This window comes from Cydia fagiglandana, chromosome 9, assembly GCF_963556715.1.
Source record: "Cydia fagiglandana chromosome 9, ilCydFagi1.1, whole genome shotgun sequence".
NCBI classification, from domain to species: Eukaryota; Metazoa; Arthropoda; class Insecta; order Lepidoptera; family Tortricidae; genus Cydia; species Cydia fagiglandana.
Window position 1 is genome coordinate 18,351,981 of NC_085940.1, and position 17,619 is coordinate 18,369,599.

The 17,619-nt window shown below is 42.7% G+C and overlaps 1 protein-coding gene across 1 annotated transcript; it reads right to left on the reverse strand.

Annotated features, from left to right (window-relative positions):
• Positions 1-7,448: 7,448 nt before the first annotated feature.
• LOC134667793 (uncharacterized protein K02A2.6-like) lies at positions 7,449-10,226 on the reverse strand. The gene is made up of 2 exons (XM_063525201.1): positions 10,103-10,226; positions 7,449-9,424 (listed from the first exon to the last, which is right to left on the reverse strand). Exons 1-2 carry the CDS (start codon positions 10,224-10,226, stop codon positions 7,449-7,451), a joined length of 2,100 nt encoding a protein of 699 aa, XP_063381271.1.
• Between the last annotated feature and the right edge of the window lie 7,393 nt (positions 10,227-17,619).

Here is a 17,619-nt window from a genome sequence, read left to right on the forward strand (position 1 = left end):
TTTTATTTGCCAAAAAGTTTACAAGATATTCTTAACCTATGACTGCCACACTAGGCTACGCCTGTCTTGTGGAGTCAGATTGAAAACAATACTAAATTGAGTTACTTCCTACGCTGAAGTTTTAGTTTTCTAATAAATATCTAGTACTAAGTAATATGTTTAATTATAATAACAGGCTTAATCTAACAGGAACAATCACAATTTAGGTAGAGTAAAAAGTTTACATCAATTTATACTATTACCTATTGTAGACAGCAATAATGTGAAGTGAGCGTGTTTGTGGTTTGAGTGTGTGTGTGTGTGTGTTATATGACGGAGCGAAAATGACGGTTAAATTTCCATTATTAAAAACCTACCGAGAGGTTAGACCATTGATTTTACCAGTTACCAATCATTTGTCTTCATTAGTTGTTCTGTTTCAATATAAGTAAGATTTTTTATCCAAGAAGTTACTATTATTTTAGCTTTGCTAGCAGTACAGTTTTTAATATCGCAATCTTTGTTTACTTTATTATATATATATGGCAAAAGGAAGTTTTGAAATCTTTTTGCAAAAGCAGTTTTTGTCCTGGGAACAGGCAACTTAAAAACACGTTTACTATAAGAAGTTCCATATCCTGATTTGACTAATTCACGGTGCATTATCATTGTCAACCTAATGATAGCAAGCTTACGGACGCTGAGCACGTCCATGTCCCTATACACGTCTATTGTAGGGTAAAGCCTGGGTTTTTTTAGGATTACCTTAAGTAGAAACCTCTGTGCTCTTTCTAAGGTAATCATTGCCGAACTAGTTGCCCCTCCCCATACGGAGATGCAGTAAGTTAAAATTGGCTGACAAAGTGCAGTATATATCATTTTAAGTAGTCTCCTGTCAGCTGCATCTCTTAGTTCCTTCATCACATAAATTAATTTTCTTACTCTAGCAGATACTGATTCAATGTGGTTAGAAAAATTAAGTTTTTCATCTAGTGTCACGCCTAAGTATTTTATAGATGATGCTCGTTCAATTTCAATACAATTGCAAGAAGGTGTACCTTTTTTTTTTTTTTTTTTCGATGTGGGAATGCCGTTACCCATCGTCCCCCTGGTCCCGAGGTGGGCCCATTGTGGGGGGTATGTGGGACTCTCACCTCCCAGCTCTCTTCAATTGTGAAGAGAGGGGAGGAGCCTACCCACTAAACCCACACCGGCGTTTCCCGCAATATGCCGTTTGGGGAGGCGTCCTGGGATCGCGAACATTCTACCAGGACAAGAAGGTGTACCTTGTTTGCAGTTTATATCATGTATTCTTATTTTAGGGCGGATTGTCGGCTCTGAGGCAGCAGTTTTGTGAAAACAAAGAAATTTAGTTTTCGTGGTGTTGAAAGTTAGTAGATTACTCTTTAGCCAACTGTAAACCGATTTAATACCGCTCTGGGCAAACTCTAGGGCAAATTGCGGCCATGAGTCACCGTGAAATAGTATAGCAGTATCATCTGCGTAGCAAATAATATCCGCGTTATTTATGGGAATATTTGTTAAATCGTTTAAATATGCTATAAAAAGAGTTGGCCCAAGGATACTCCCTTGCGGGACCCCAAAAGTTACCGGTTTTGCCTCGCTTAACGTGTTTCCAAACTTTGTACATTGACGTCTGCCAGTCAAGTAACTACTGAACCAGGTTAGGGCCACTCCTCTGATTCCAAGGTGTTCGAGTTTCTGCAGTAGTATATGAACCGAAACTGTGTCGAATGCCTTGGACAGGTCTAGGAATACGCCAGTACATGGATTACCCTTATCCAAGTATGTACTGACCTGTTTGGCAAAAAGAGAGACCGCGTCCTCTGTAGATTTTCCTTGTCGGAATCCAAATTGCCTTTCCGACAACAGGCATTCTGAATTTAGGAAGTTGATAAGTCGTTTGTTAACTAGCTTTTCTAGCACCTTTGAGCAACTTGACAATAGTGATATCGGCCTGTAATTACTTGCATTATCCTTGGCACCAGATTTATAAATTGGTACTACAGCTGCCGTCTTCCAGGTTTCTGGAAAGGAACCATGTTCTAGACTAAGATTACATATGGTTGTTAGGGGTTTGGCCACGTAGTCTTTCACGCGTTTTAGAAACTGGTTGCTTATTCCATCTATGCCCGAGGCACCACTCATTTTAAGGCTCATGATTATACTTTCAACTTCCTGGGTGTCAGTTGGGGTCATAAAGAAAGACTTTGATGGGGATGCGGCTATTTTAATTTTGGATGCAAGGGATGCTTCGGTTTCTCCAGAATTGGCAAGAATATTATTTGCCAGCGACTGGCCTACGGTCGAAAAATAGTCATTTATGTAATTCAAAGATTCAGGTACGGTCGATTTTATGGTGGTATAGCCAGGGGTTCCATTATCTTTCGGGGTTTGTATTATTTGCTTTATAGTTTTCCACAGTTGCTTTGGATGGTTTCGATTTTCAGTAAGCTGTTTATGCTCATACTCGACTTTAAGTTTCCGGATAATGGTTCTATAAAAGTTCCTATAGCGAGTGAAAATTAGTTTAGCATTAAGGTCATTAGGGTTTTTACGGCTTATCATATGCAATCGGTCCTTATGCTTAGAGCACCTAATTAACCCTGGAGTTATCCATGGCTTTATATTAAACTTAGAGCGACTGAGAGCCTTTTTTGTTGAATTATTTTGGATAATTGTTGTCAGAACTTTAGTAAAGATATCAGCAGCTTCAGTGGGGGAGGAGCTATTTGTGACAGCATCCCAGTTTGCTTGTCCTAATTCATTATAGATAGCATCATAATCTACTTTGTAAACATACCTTTCTTTTGGGACTGATTTGGTTTTACCTGACAGAGTATTACCATATCATGATCAGTTATGTCTGTTTCACAAACTACTGCTTTATAGGATTGCTTTGATCTTACTAGGTAATGATCCAGGCATGCTTCATTTCTTGTGGGCTTGTCAACTGCAGATTTGAGACCTAGACTAGCCATTAGACACAAGTAATCAGAGGACTGGGGTGTTACCTTCATAATATCTATATTTATGTCCCCTGTAATAATGAGATCCAAACCACAGTCTGTACCATTTATAAAAGATTCTAGTGAATTTAAGAAAGGATCAATATTATTCACTGACGGAGAGCGATAGATTCCTAGTAGGGAGAAACATTTAGGAATATCAATATATAGGCAATTTGCATCTTGAATTTTTGGCTCACTTACTTGAACATTCCAAATATCTCTTACGTACACCACGACTCCACTAGCCTGGTTTCCTAGATTTTCAGTTTGGTAGGAGTTGTAGCCGTCAATTTGTTCGATCACTAAGCCGTCCTTCAGCCAACATTCTGTCAGAACTATAAAATCAAACATTGTATTAAAGCGTTTTAAAGTGACTAAAAAACTAGAGATGTTACGTTGCAGGCTTCGAATATTAAAAGTTATAATATTGATGTTGTGTATTTGGCTAAGATAATTTTGGCATAGCTCTGGAGTCCCTACCGTGTGGCAGTTCACCAAGTAAGTTTCGTCAATATTCTCCCCCGGATCTAGGTCGGTGGCGGAGGTTGCATGAAGGGAGCATCACTAAGCCGCAAGGTAGGGTGGAGTCCAGACTCAAATTTTATACTAGATAAGTGTCGGTGAGTAGTGTTTTTTTGTGTGAGAAATGTGTTAGCATGTATCCATAATGTTTGTGACTGTTTGATACGCTGAATACAACTTAATGTTATACTACTTAGTTACATTTTTATTAAAAATACAACAATAACATATATACCAAAATCTACTATATATTTTTAAATTATATTGAAAACCACTTAAGAGACATATGATACACATATATAAGATAGTACACGTTGTCCTTACAGTTAGGGAACTATTACTCCTCAGGAAAAACTTAAGAAGCAGACCCAAGCTGGTGTTCAGTTCCAAAAACGCGGTCAATGCAGTCATGATTAATAATATTGATGGCGTCTGCTCCGTCTCGCTTTCGTGCATAGATAAATCCGGCTCGTGTCCAACAATATTTGAAATTTGCCAGGCCCGCCCGCTCTCTGGCGATTCGAAATAACTGGCGGTTTTCGCGAGTTAGCCGTTCATTAATGTATATTTTCTGTGGGGTACCTTCTGTGATAATATCTGTAGTATCCAAATTTCGCCGGCTTTTAGATTTCGCTATAAAGTCATCTCGGACCTTCCTGCGGGCAAAGCGTACAATTACTGGTCGTGGTAATTGCCTGGACTCGTTGCTAGACTGATTCCTCTTGTGGCCTGCTCTTGAAACGTAGTCTATGTCGACGTCCGATACACTGACACCAATCTTCGTGGCTATGGCCATCATAGTATGATGTAGATTTTCATTTTTAGTTTCTGGGCATCCTATGATTTCTACATCGTTTCTTAAAGCTAATTGTGCTTGAATGTTGTACTTGTTTTCAAGGTCTTGTAACGAAGCTCGAATGCGCACATTTTGGGATTGTTGGTCTTCTAAGGCCTGCAGGCGTCGTTCCGTGTCCGTGAGCTTGCCGTTTATCTCGTCCATACGGGTGTGGCACTTGGCCAGGGAGTCTAGTGCAGAAGTTAGTTGGCTTTTCAGATCTGACATGTGGCCTCGTAAAAGTTTTATCTCCGACGTAAGCTCGGCGAGATCACCGAGATCACTCTTTGATGTCTGTGGGTTTGACAGTTCAGCCGCGGGCTTAGACGATTCCGGCCCCGGCCCCGGTTTCTGTTGCTGTTGTGAGATTTTATTTTTATTGCGCACGGTGACGTTACTGTCAGACTGCAGGGTACGAACCGGGGTGGAAGTGTTATCACCGCCTCTTTTTGAGAAAGCTTTGCAATCTGGGCATGCCCATACGTTTTTTTCTGCCGTTGATGGTTTAATTGGTATACACAGGTTGCAGAAGACTTTTTGACATGCTCCCGACTTACATGTCATCATAGTTTTGATGTCCGCTATTTCTCCGTCGCATCCAGAACAAATCTTCGTATTGGTATTTGGTGACATTGTTATTTTGATTGTGCCCTGTACCAGGAGAGCGCTACTTGTAGATCACGCGACGAGGTTAGTATCGCGAGCGATAACGATTTCCTGCTCGAGGCGGTGTCGTGGTACGGGGGCGCAAAAGATTTGACGTTTCGCCGGCCGGTGAGTCTACCGCACAGCACTTGTTATTTTCACTCTTATTTCTCACGAAAACACTACTGTTTATAACTAAATTATATCAACGCTGGGGATTGACGATATTTAGCACAATTTAAATCGAAATAGCACTTGAACAGTTCATTAATTGATTATTAAGACATAAAATAACGCAGAGATGAAGTTATTGACAACAGCGCAGGGTTGCCAGTCCGTTGGATGGATGGATGGATGGGTGACCGTTTTTTTTTTTTGCTTTTTTTTTGCATTATGGTACGGAGCCCTTCGTGCGCGAGTCCTACTCGCACTTGCCCGGTTTTTTTAACTCCGTCATAAAATCCCCAACGGATCTTTATGGTAAATTAAATAGTTACAGAAATTACTAAATACATAGTAAATAGGTACCTACCTACATACCGAAAGATCTAAAATGACGCGCTTAAATACGCTTAGGCAGTGGCGTAGCTAGCATGGGTGGCACCCGGTGCGGAAATTGTGGGTGTCACCCCAAAATTCAATCAAAATTGTAAAATATATATTTAAAGAGAGTAATTGTAATTTATGTTAAATAGCTCAGGATTTACTCCTAATTTTTATAGGTGGCACTACTAATGTTCACGGTCAGGTTGCATCCCTAAATGGGTGACACCCGGGGCGGACCTCTCTTCATCATATCTTTTAACCTTCCAAACCCAGAAGAGAATCATGCCGTTATTGGGATTGCTCCGGTTTTCTCGTGACGTTTGCCTTCACTGAAAAGAGCTTGGTAAATATAAATTTATATTTTGTGCTAAAGACATTCATTGGTTAGTCATTCTGTCATAATATATATCTGCAGTCTAATTGCCGTGACCCAACAAAATTGTAGTGTATGCGACCTCCGGCCGCCGAGCTGTTTGGAATGGTTACGTCGTTTGAATGATATGTCATGTCAGTCAATAAATGGTAATGTCCTGGATGCATCTCGTTTACATTTATATCCCTGCAATATCCTATACACTACAGTGGCGACGAGGAAATAGCGAAGATAAATTACCTACAAGTACGTACGCGTGAGATTTAGGCCATATAATGTCGGTCGGCAAAGTAAAGGAATTCGATGTAAGGAACGGTCAATGGGCATCGTTTGTGGACAGGTTAGAGATGTATTTTCTTGCCAACGTTATTCCGGTAGACAGGAAACTCCCTACCCTGGTTGCTACGATGGGAGACGAAGCGTACGAGCTGCTCGTAAATTTAGCCAGCCCGAAAAAACCGTCTGATCTTACTTACGCACAGGTAGTGGAGCTTATGCGACAACATCTCCAGCCTAAGCCGTCCGCATTAGCAGAGAGGTACCGTTTCCGCCAGAGACGTCAGAATGCCAATGAAAATGTCACTTCCTATGTGGCGGAATTAAAAAAGTTGTCACGACATTGCGAATTCGGTGCAAATTTAAGCGATAATTTACGGGACCAGTTTATATGCGGGATACGGAACGAGGTCATCAGGCAGCGTCTTTTTGCGGAGGATGACACTATCTCATTTGCAGAGGCGGTCAAATTAGCATCTTCACTAGAGGCAGCAGAGAAGGACGCAGCAGCAGTGGACACGACAGCAGCGGCGAGCGCGGTGAACGCGCTGGAGACAGCCGCGGGACGCGGAAAGAGGGGGCGCGCGGGCGGGCAGGCTCGCGGCGCCGGCGCGGCGGCGGAGAAGGTGCAGGCGGACAACTGCGCGGCTTGTGGAGCGCGCAACCACGGCTACGGCACCTGTCGCTTTCGAGACTTCGTGTGCAGCAAGTGTCAGCGCACAGGTCATCTACGACGAGTGTGCCCGGGATACGGCGCGTCTGGCGCGGAGAGTTACAACTCGGGTTCTCAACGTAGGCGAGATCAAAAGAAGAAGGGGTTCAATTTCGGCGACTTCGATAGTGGGACCAGCACGGAGGAGGACGACGTCGAGGAGCGTTTGAACCACCTTGGTTTAGATAAATATCCACCGGTACGTTTGCCAATATCTATTGACAATAAGATTATTGAGATGGAAATCGACACGGGCACAGCTATTGCGTGCATTAACAGAGCCACTTATAACAAAAAGTTCTCGCATCTCCCAATAGAAGAGGATAGTATTTCTTTCCGATTTTACGATAATTCTAAAATAAAGCCCATAGGGTTCGTTAGGCCCACAGTACGGTATTTGGATCGAGAGAAGAAGCTAGAACTTTTTATTTTCGAAGAGGGCACTACATCCTTAGTAGGCAGGCAGTGGTTAACTGAATTAAAGATAGGGTTGCCAGATTTTAGCGTAGACCAACGCATTCACAATTGTCAAATTAAAATTGATAAGGAAATTTGTAATATACTCGACAGGTACAGTGAAGTGTTTAGCGGCGGGCTGGGGCGAGGTTCGGGCGGTACGGGGGTGTCAGACACGGAATAGGTCTGCGGCTCGTTGGCCGATGTGGCGACACCGGATGAAGTTGACGGCGACGGCACAGCGGGCGATGGTGTGATTGCCGTTGGTGTGGCGTACGCGGCTGGTGCCGGGCTAAGCGGGACTGTTCCATCAGTTGGCGTAGACGTAGAGGGAATTTCGGACTGATCCGACCCCGTGCGAGTACTGTCAGGCAAGGGCATAGCTAGCGACCTACTCGTCGACGCGAAACACTCGGTATCTGGGCGGTTTACGGGTTGAGTCCCTACACGCCTCCTCAGCTGGTCGACGTGCCTGTGAATGTGCTTGCCGGTCGTAATATCGGATACCGTATAGTCGCTTGGTCCATTAGAGCTACTTATCTTACCCGGTAGCCACTTCTCCCCCTTAAGGTATTGGCGGAACCAAATATCTTGACCTACCGAAAAGGTCCTACCTCCTGACCTCTCACTATTAGGCGAATTATTTACGACTCCCGAGTTTAAGTCGGGCTTAAGAGCATCCAGCTTCGTACGAAGGTGTCTTTTCTGCAAAACTGCAGCAGAAGATTCACCAGTACTAGCATGGTTAGTATTCCTATAATGTTTTAGGAAGGTATGTAAAGCCATGTCAACATCCTTGGATTCCGTCAAAGCCTTTTTAATTACCCTCTTTAAGGTCTTTACTGCATTTTCCGCGGCCCCATTAGACGCAGGATGGTAAGGTGGTGTAAATACGTGCTCAATACGCTCGTTTTTGATAAAATTATCAAACTCGTTGCTCGTAAACGGAGGGCCGTTATCAGTTACGACTTGTCTAGGGTTCCCGAACCTACTGAAAAGCTCGCTAAGTTTATTAACAGTGAACTTGGCTGCCGTACTGGGGACCGGAAATATCTCTAACCACTTGGACGTCGCATCTACGGCTACTAAATACGTTTTCCCCGCTATAGGGCCCATGAAATCTAAATGAAGCCTAGACCAAGCTTGCGCAGGGCACCTCCAGGGGCATGGTGTAGCGCGGGGAGGGTCATCCGCGTGCACAGCGCACACTGTGCAAGCAAGGCACGTACGTTCTAAAGCTTCATCTATTCCAGGCCACCATACGTAACTCCGCGCTAGAGCTTTCGACTTTACTACACCCATATGTGGCTCGTGAATAAGATCTAAAATTTGTTTACGACAGCCTTCAGGCACGACTAATCTATGGCCCCACATTACACAACCTAACTCCTCATATAATTCAGATTGCCGGTTAAAGTATGGCTTCATCGCAAGGACCTCACACGTCTCTGGCCAACCATCGCGGATAAAGGACAGCAACCTTTGCAACATGTTGTCTTCTGCTGTAAGCCGCTTTAGCTGACTGTAGTCTAATAAGAGCGCATCTTGCACAAAGTGTAGATACGTTTGTTCTGGAACTACTTCAGCCGCGCTAGCTTGAGCGTCTGCACCGGGTGGTAACCTTGACAGCCCGTCAGCACAGTTTTCGTTCGTTTTGATGTACTCAATCTCATAGTCATATGCTGACAAAATTACTGCCCAGCGCTGCATCCTGCTTGCTGTCATTGTCGGGATCCCGGCGTTAGGCCCAAAAATGGAAACAAGCGGCTTGTGGTCAGTGCGTAAGACAAATTTCCTGCCATATAGGTACTGATGGAATTTTTTCATGCAGTAGATAATCGATAAAGCTTCCCGGTGGATTTGCGAGTAATTTTTTTCAGCAGGTGTGAGTGAGCGTGACGCAAATGCCACGGGGCGCTCCCCGATCGGGCCAGGCTGCGCTAGCACGCCGCCCACGCCGCGAGCGCTAGCGTCACAGGTCACAATCAGAACCTTTTTAGGATCGTAGTGAGCTAGGACATCTGTGCTAGTCAGAGTCGTTTTGACTTCTGAAAATGAACGCTCACAATCGGCATCCCAAATCCACTCGACCCCCTTGCGTAGCAAATTATTTAACGGAACTAGCAGGTAACTAAAATTCCTTACGAACTTTGCAAAGAAATTGACCATTCCCAAAAAGGACCGTAACTCGTTTACATTTCCCGGTCGTTGAATTTTCAAAATAGCCTCTATTTTAGTTTTATCCGCCTTAATTCCATTTTTAGAAACGATATAACCTAAATATGAAACTTCATCCGCTAAAAAGACACATTTACTTTTCTTTAGTTTTAAACCATTCTCCACTAGACGTTTAAAAACCGCGTTAAGCGCAAGTAAGTGCTCCGACTTGCTTTTCCCTCCTATAATTACGTCATCCAGAAAGACCTGCACATTAGGAATGTCGCAAAATAAATTGGTCATGATACGCTGGAAAATACCTACGCTGGATGACAACCCAAAAACTAGTCGGTTGTATCTAAACAGACCCCTGTGGGTATTAATGACAGTGAACATTTTCGTTTCGTCTAATTCGATCTGATTATACGCCTGAGAAAGATCTATTTTGGAAAAATACTGAGCACCGTTTAACCCGACAAGCACATCCTCTATCCTAGGGAGGGGGTAGCGGTCTACCAACAGTACCGGATTTAATGTTGCCTTATAATCCGCACAGATTCTAAGCGTACCGTCAGCCTTGTTGACCGGCACCAGCGGCGACGCCCACTCGGAGCAGTCGACGGGCTCGATAATGTTCTCCCGCAGCATGGCGTCGAGCTCCGCGTCGACCCGCTCCCGCAGCGCGTAGGGCATAGGCCGCGCACGCCGGAACACCGGCGTCGCGCCTTCGCGTACGCGCACCTACGCGTACAGACCTATTCCGTGTCTGACACCCCCGTACCGCCCGAACCTCGCCCAGTTCGTAAATGTCGACTTGATAAGGTTGTTCGTTATAAGGAGTAGTTAGTTTACTTTATTGTTAGGTATCTATTTTGTTGTAGTATCTGTTAGCTTGGCTATATGGATCTATGTTGATCTATGATCTATGTTGGAGGAACTGTAGTGTATGCGACCTCCGGCCGCCGAGCTGTTTGGAATGGTTACGTCGTTTGAATGATATGTCATGTCAGTCAATAAATGGTAATGTCCTGGATGCATCTCGTTTACATTTATATCCCTGCAATATCCTATACACTACAAAAATGAAAAGAGTCGTGTCAATTAGAAGGTATAGTCTTAGGTCGTCCTATTCGTTTTTCGTCAAGTTCTTAAATTAGTACTATTCTGCTTTCGTCACTCATTCTACATTCGTCACAATCGTCGGTGGCTTTCAATGTAGAATGGCAAGGCAGAATTGGACTAATTCCAAGACGATACCAATTAGAACCAGCAAGCGGTATCATGGTCTCAATTTTATCACATGTCATGCCATGCGTCACTTTCGCACTTATTTGTTAGAACGTGACAGGCATGGTGACAAATGATAAAGAGCCGCCTTAGCCCTACTGGTACGAGCCGGGGCTCGAACCCGCGACCTTGAAAGTTATAGTTACGGCCCGTTAACCCACCAAAGCTTACTATAATGTTGAATAATTGTTTTAAACTTCCACCCCTTAAGAACACAAGCATACATTAACGTTACATAATGAAGCGGAACAGAAACAGTAATTAAGCATAAGGAGCATAAATCACGGCGGCCCTTTATCAAGAATTTACACGACACATATATAACACTTATATGACATGTATATGGCTGAGATAGGGCGCATGCGATATACGGAGCATTAGCGAACGATAACCGTGTTTGTATGATACAGTTACATGGAGTTACAAATCGTAATTAAATTCTATTTTAGGGTAAAGGGGTAATATTGGCTGTTCTATATGTATTTATTTATTTATTTAGATATTTAATTCAGGCAACAAGGCCCATATTACAAATACCTTACATGCTAACATACATATGTATTTTATAAACTTAAAACTAAACACTATTTAGACGACAAAACGGCGTGGCTCCATTGCGTCTGCTGCTCTTGTGTCGGATTCGGCAGTTTGCCCCGGATCCTCCGAAACACGACACCTTTCGGCCAGAAGTCGGCGCACTCGATGGTCCCCTGCAGCGGCCGCGGCACGCGCACCACAAAAGATGCAGTGATGTAGTGCTCGAGTGGAGACCACAGACTAGCAAGCGCAGCGTAGGACGTCCACCCACAAGATGGACAGGCGACCTTGTTAAGGCCGCCGAAAGACGCTGGATGCGGGTCGCTTCCAACCGGTACGAATGGAGGTCCAAGGGGGAGGCCAGGTTCAGCAGTGGACGTCTTATGGCTGAGATGATGATGATGATGATGATGATGATGATTATTGTTATGTATTTATGTTCTTCTTGGACAATATATCATTCGTTTATTACGAAGGTACAATCGAAAGTTTTTCTTTATGACCCGTTTTATATCTTGTCACAGTGACAATATTATGGTCTGTAATAGCGACTTTCATATGGATTGTCACTGTGACATGGTACGAAATCAATCATAAATTACTTTCGACCGTACCTTTTGCAATTGTAATTCATAAATTTACTTTTACACCCCAAGGCCTTAGTTCAGCCTTTTATTGTTAATTGTTTATTCACAAACACCACGCAAGCTTAACGGCGGGAGCGATAACCATAGGTTGGAGCGTGACACAGCGATCGGACCTTTCGCTCCAACCTATGGTTATCGCTCCCGCCGTCGCAAGTCGCTCGATGTCGTGGCCGAGCCGTAAGGTGGTGGTTCGTGCCGCGACAGAGACAAGCGACCGAGACAGAAGACCGCGACTTGAGACCGCGACCGTCACTTACTTGGCGGTAGGCAACATATAAGTGACAGTTCGCGAGCGAGACAGAGACAGGCAACAGAGACGCGAGAGCCTCACGGCTCGAACCGCCACCTTTACAGTATATACCAAAACGCTTACAAGCTACATAATAAGATTTATAAAGACTTTACATATACTTACATAAAGTTAAACATCGCAATCTAGGTACATACAAACACCACAGAATAAATAATAGTACTAGGTACAGAAGACTCACTCTCTAACAAAACGCGTCTGTTACGATCAGGATAGATATGGCCGCTAGGTGGCGACAGCGCCACGCGCGGCTTATGGCAAACCCCAAGCTTGGGGTCGAACGGATGTACTTTTAGCTACCTGTAACAAAGCGACGAAATCGCGGAGTGAGACACGCCTGCAAAGACTTAAAAACATATATAAATAGCTGCGGAAAACGAGCCTGGAGAGACAAAAGACATCTCTTTCTTTGCACTGATAATTCGTTAAGGAGTGAGAGTGCCCGATTGGTGAGCTTTAACAATAAATAATGTATCCCAGGATAACCTTCTCCGAATTTCGAAATCCTTGTCACGGTACACATGTTTAGTGATGTATGTCGTAACAATGGGCCTTCATTAGCGTCTCAGGCGCATCAATTAATTCACGTCTCAGCCCGGATGCATGATATACTCGCGGGAGTAATGGGTTTGGGTCGGGTGATGCTTTTAGGGGTTATAACTGGACAGTATATCTTTGCATTGTTTCTGAATTATGTTTTCTCAAAAAATGCTGGCAAGGATTACTTTGCTGGATAAAAAACCGGCCAAGTGCGAGACCGACTCGCACACAAAGGATTCCATTATCTATAAAAACGGTCACCCATCCAAGTACTGACCCCGCCCGACGTTGCTTAACTTCGGTCAAAAATCACGTTTGTTGTATGGGAGACCCACTTAAATCTTTATTTTATGCTGTTTTTAATATTTGTTGTTATAGCGGCAACAGAAATACATCATCTGTGAAAATTTCAGCTGTCTAGCTATCACAGATCACGAGATGCAGCCTGGTGACAGATGGACGGACGGACGGACGGACAGCGGAGTCTTAATTTTTTTTTTTGTTGTGGCGCGCGCACAGCTCTTGTGAGCAAGGACCCCGCTAAGGATACGGACGAGCCTTGCTCATATGCATATCTGTCGCCAGTTTTCCCTTAGTCGCCTTATACGACACCCACGGGACGAGATGGGGTGCTGCTATTCTTTTCTGATGTCGGCACCACACGGCACAGCGGAGTCTTAGTAATAGGGTCCCGTTTTACCCTTTGGGTACGGAACCCTAAAAAGCTTGGTTAGAGAAAAGCACTAAATTTGACTTGCAGCGGTATTATGGTCGCGTTTTTATCACCAGTCATGTCATCCGTCACTTTCTCACTTACATTCTTGTTAGAACGTGACAGACATGGTGACAAATAATAAAGAGCCGACCCTTCTGAAATGACATTTTATTTATTTTTTTATTTAGAAATTTAATTCAGGCAACAAGGCCCATATTACAAATACCTTACAGACTAACATACATATGTATTTTGTAAACTTTTTGCTGGCTTTCTATTAAATAAACTTCCAAGATGGTTCGTTTAGAATAATTAATACTGTGTAATGCTTGTGGGTCAGATAACCCCTGCTGTTGAAAGATAAAATCGGGCAATAGTAATCTTCGTATTGTTATTAACTCACTTTACAAAAGGAGGTGAAGAAATTACCCAGTGGGAAGCAAAATTGCCACATTTTGCGCTAATAATAGGGGGGTATTACTGCAACGTTCTGCCACCAGAGTGTAGCACTAAGCTAGCTAGTAAACCATAGAGTAACTTATACATACTGTGCCTTAAAGTGTTTTTGACAAGTTTTCACATACAATAAAATATGACATTGATGTATCGGTAGTTTGTTAACAAGAGCCTACCGGGAAACGAGAAAATTGAAATTTAGTTATCTGCCTCTTTATCGCTCGAATAGCTAAGAGTGAACGAAATTTCGATTTTCTTGTTGCGCGGTAGACCCCCAGATTGCGATGGATTGTGGTAGTAGCGCCCCCTACGCAGAGTTTCGCGTAATATTCCCTATTACTCGGATTTATCCGTGTAACAATGTTTAACTTACTCGTTAGCGAGTAAAGCGGTATCGAGGCAAACTCCGCTCGAAATATAATTAAAACATAGTAATTAGTTAGTTGAAAACTGCCGCATAACGATCCCGGCTAAAATTATTTATATTTGATTTGAATGCATCAGCCGAGTCAAAGCTCTCCAACTAATTTACAAACGTTCTCATCCGATTCTCCAACCGAGGCCACTCAAAACTTAACTTCATTTCGCCAAATATTAAAATGCGGCTGAATTTTTTCAAAACCGATCTTAATACAAAGACACAGAGTCCAAAAAATTTCAAGTTTTGTTAAAGTTAACGTGGTCTAGAATCTCACTTTCGTGCAAGTTTGCGTAGAAATCTGGAAGTTTAATGACTAATTATGCCCCTCCCGATCTCTGGGCCCCGAAACTCAATCGCGGATTAAGAATAAGGAAAATTTTAATTCGTTTCGACGCTCGAGTTTTGTTTGAAATTTGTGGGATTAGTTCGTAATTGAATGTTGAAAATATGTAGAAAGAATATAGATTTATAATACAATTTATTTTAGTATAAGGTGGCCTGGTATTGAAACCTTATACTAAAATGAATTCAGTTTATGTATATAATGGCGACCAGTTACTAAAACCGGTCAGCTACTGGCGAATTACCCTATTTCTGAAATATAAATGCCGTTCTTGATTTCTCGGAATAACGATGGAAATAACATCCTAGCAGCCCCTCTGATCTACCAGTGTGTACGGTTGACCTGGTTCGCAGCATTCTGAGAAATATGATATGATAATCACGCATACCTACCCTATACAGTGTGAATAAATAAGTCGGGCCCACGGAGAGAAACTAGCTTAAATCCTTAAGTTGGCTCATTTTACTTAAAGGAGACATTCCTTTATTTTAAAAAAGAAACAAAACTGCATTCAAAGATTTTTCTTTTTTTCTTCAGTTTTGCAATTCTAAAAAAATCTTGAGTACTACATATTAGATTTTTGGATATTTTGTACGACAGACGAGTGTAAGACCTAATGTTTCTTAGAAAATTGTTATCATTAACATTAACTGTGTCGACTAGTAGAATAAAATTGCGAGTGTTTATTTTTTGGAATTTTTAGTCGGTTCGAGTCCCAGGCAAGGCAAGCCAGTTTTAGAAAATCATTGAATGCAGTTCTATTCTTTTAAAACATAAAGAAATGTCTCCTTTAAGTAAAAGGAGCCAACTTAAGGATTTAAGGCAGTTTTCTTCAGGGCGCAACTTATTTTTCCACACTGTATGTGAAACTGGCGAAGCGGGAGCAGGGGCGCATTTCTCGGACGGTATTAGACTAATAATATTAGTTCACGAACTGTCAAGTCATATGAGTTACCATACCATGATAACACACTAGTAATATTAGACTAATACCACGGAAATAAATATTGTCATGTAATCAAACTTTAGGCATACCATAATATGTCAGTGTCCGACTCGTGGTGAGGCTGCAGCAGTATTTTACTGCAAATTGTAACGAGGTTTAGATTTCAGTGCTTAATCGAAATTCTAATTTAGCTTGAACTATAAGAATGCATTTTTTTTTTCTAATGGCAATTTATACTTATGAAGGGTAAACCCAGCATGATGCCAAAATCCACTTCGGGTCGCTGCGCTATAGCAGTAAGTAAATAAGTGACATCTGACGTTAGTTTGTTTGACGACGTTGATGTTTGTTTGATGTTGATGTTTGATGTTCTGAGGGCCTGCCGCGAACCACGTTCGACGTGTTGCCTCTCTGTCGCACTTGAATATTCGTACGTAAGTGTGACAGGGAGCCAACACGTCGATCGTAGTTCGCGGTAGGCCCTCTGAGCCATAATATCCATCGTCAACGCTCGGACGATGTATGTTAAGCAGCAACGCAAACATTTTGCATTAAATTGCGTCGGAAATTGCATTCTTAAGCCGAAAGAAGATACGTATACGAAAGTGTTTGAACTAAGTAACGTCTTGCTTTTCATGCGCTGTGCAAGTGTTAAAAGACCAGCGGTTTTGACTATATCAGTGAGACGATACGAACAAATGAATACAAAGAAAGAAGTAGACAGGCTGACAGGCAGACAGACCGTTAATGTGTCGACAATTTGCTACCACGGCGTGAGTTAATTTAATTTGGGGCATGTTTCAGCGCGTCCGTTCTCTTTGAAATACCATTTACTTATTCTGTGTCTACTATATCCAGAGGGAACATACTACCCGATTCGAACTTTGAGATTAGTTAATTAATTAGAACTAGAAACTAGAAAGAGTTAGTAAGTTAATTAATTAGAACTAGAAACGATAATTGTGTATTTGATGTGTCAGTGTCAAAAGTGACGGTTTTGTTTGAAGATCACACACACAGACACACACACACACACAGGCACGCACGCACGCACGCACGCACGCACGCACGCACGCACGCACGCACGCACGCACGCACGCACGCATGCACGCACGCACGCACGCACGCACGTACCTATTTTAAAGTTCGAATCTAGCCGTTAGTGGCATGAAATAAGGAAAATTACAGATGTTTTAGATTTGAACAATTTTAGTATCTTATCAATTAATATTGTACTTTAATATAATAAGATTTGACTAGAATTAAGCGATAATATCTTAATAATACTTGATTGATTACTATTATGATTAGGAATTAAAATTTTGTTTAGAAATACGCAAAAGTTATTTTTCTTTTATTTGTTATTATTCTACTGATTTATCATAATATCATGATGACATATGAGCTTGTGTCTATTGACTATGTGCAAAGTTCGAGGTGGGCTTGGACGATATAATCAAACGGAGTAGCCATTAACAGGCGTTCCCCTCTATCGAAACTCTATCTATGACCAATGGTCATAGGTACACATTCTTTCTAATTGATAGATAGATAACGCCGTAACGTATTGAGTCCCATTGTACATATTTAGATGTAAAATGGGACCCGGGTATGTCCTTAAACTACGTCCAAGAACACCGCACCGGTGGACGGGCAGAAGCGTCCCTCAAATTCGTTGTACTCGACTGCGATCGCCAACCCGCCTGCCAAGCGTGGCGATTATGGCATTCACCCCGCATAAAAAAGGGGGAGGCTTATGTTCAGCAGTGGACGTCTTATGGCTGAGATGATGATGATGATGAGATGTAAAATCGCCCCGCTTGCTACTCTAGCGCCTGGGTCCGTCCTCACAGCAAGACAGATGGGCACAGATTAGCCCGCGAC

What these genes read in the sequence shown, in the direction of transcription:
- LOC134667793 (XM_063525201.1), bottom strand. Translation starts at nt 10,226, where the DNA reads ATGCCCTACGCGCTGCGGGAGCGGGTCGACGCGGAGCTCGACGCCATG. An exon ending in GCCGGTCAACAAGGCTGACG is followed by an intron (nt 9,425 to 10,102) that starts GTACGCTTAGAA and finishes GTTCATTTTCAG; the next exon opens with AAGTCAAAACGACTCTGACT.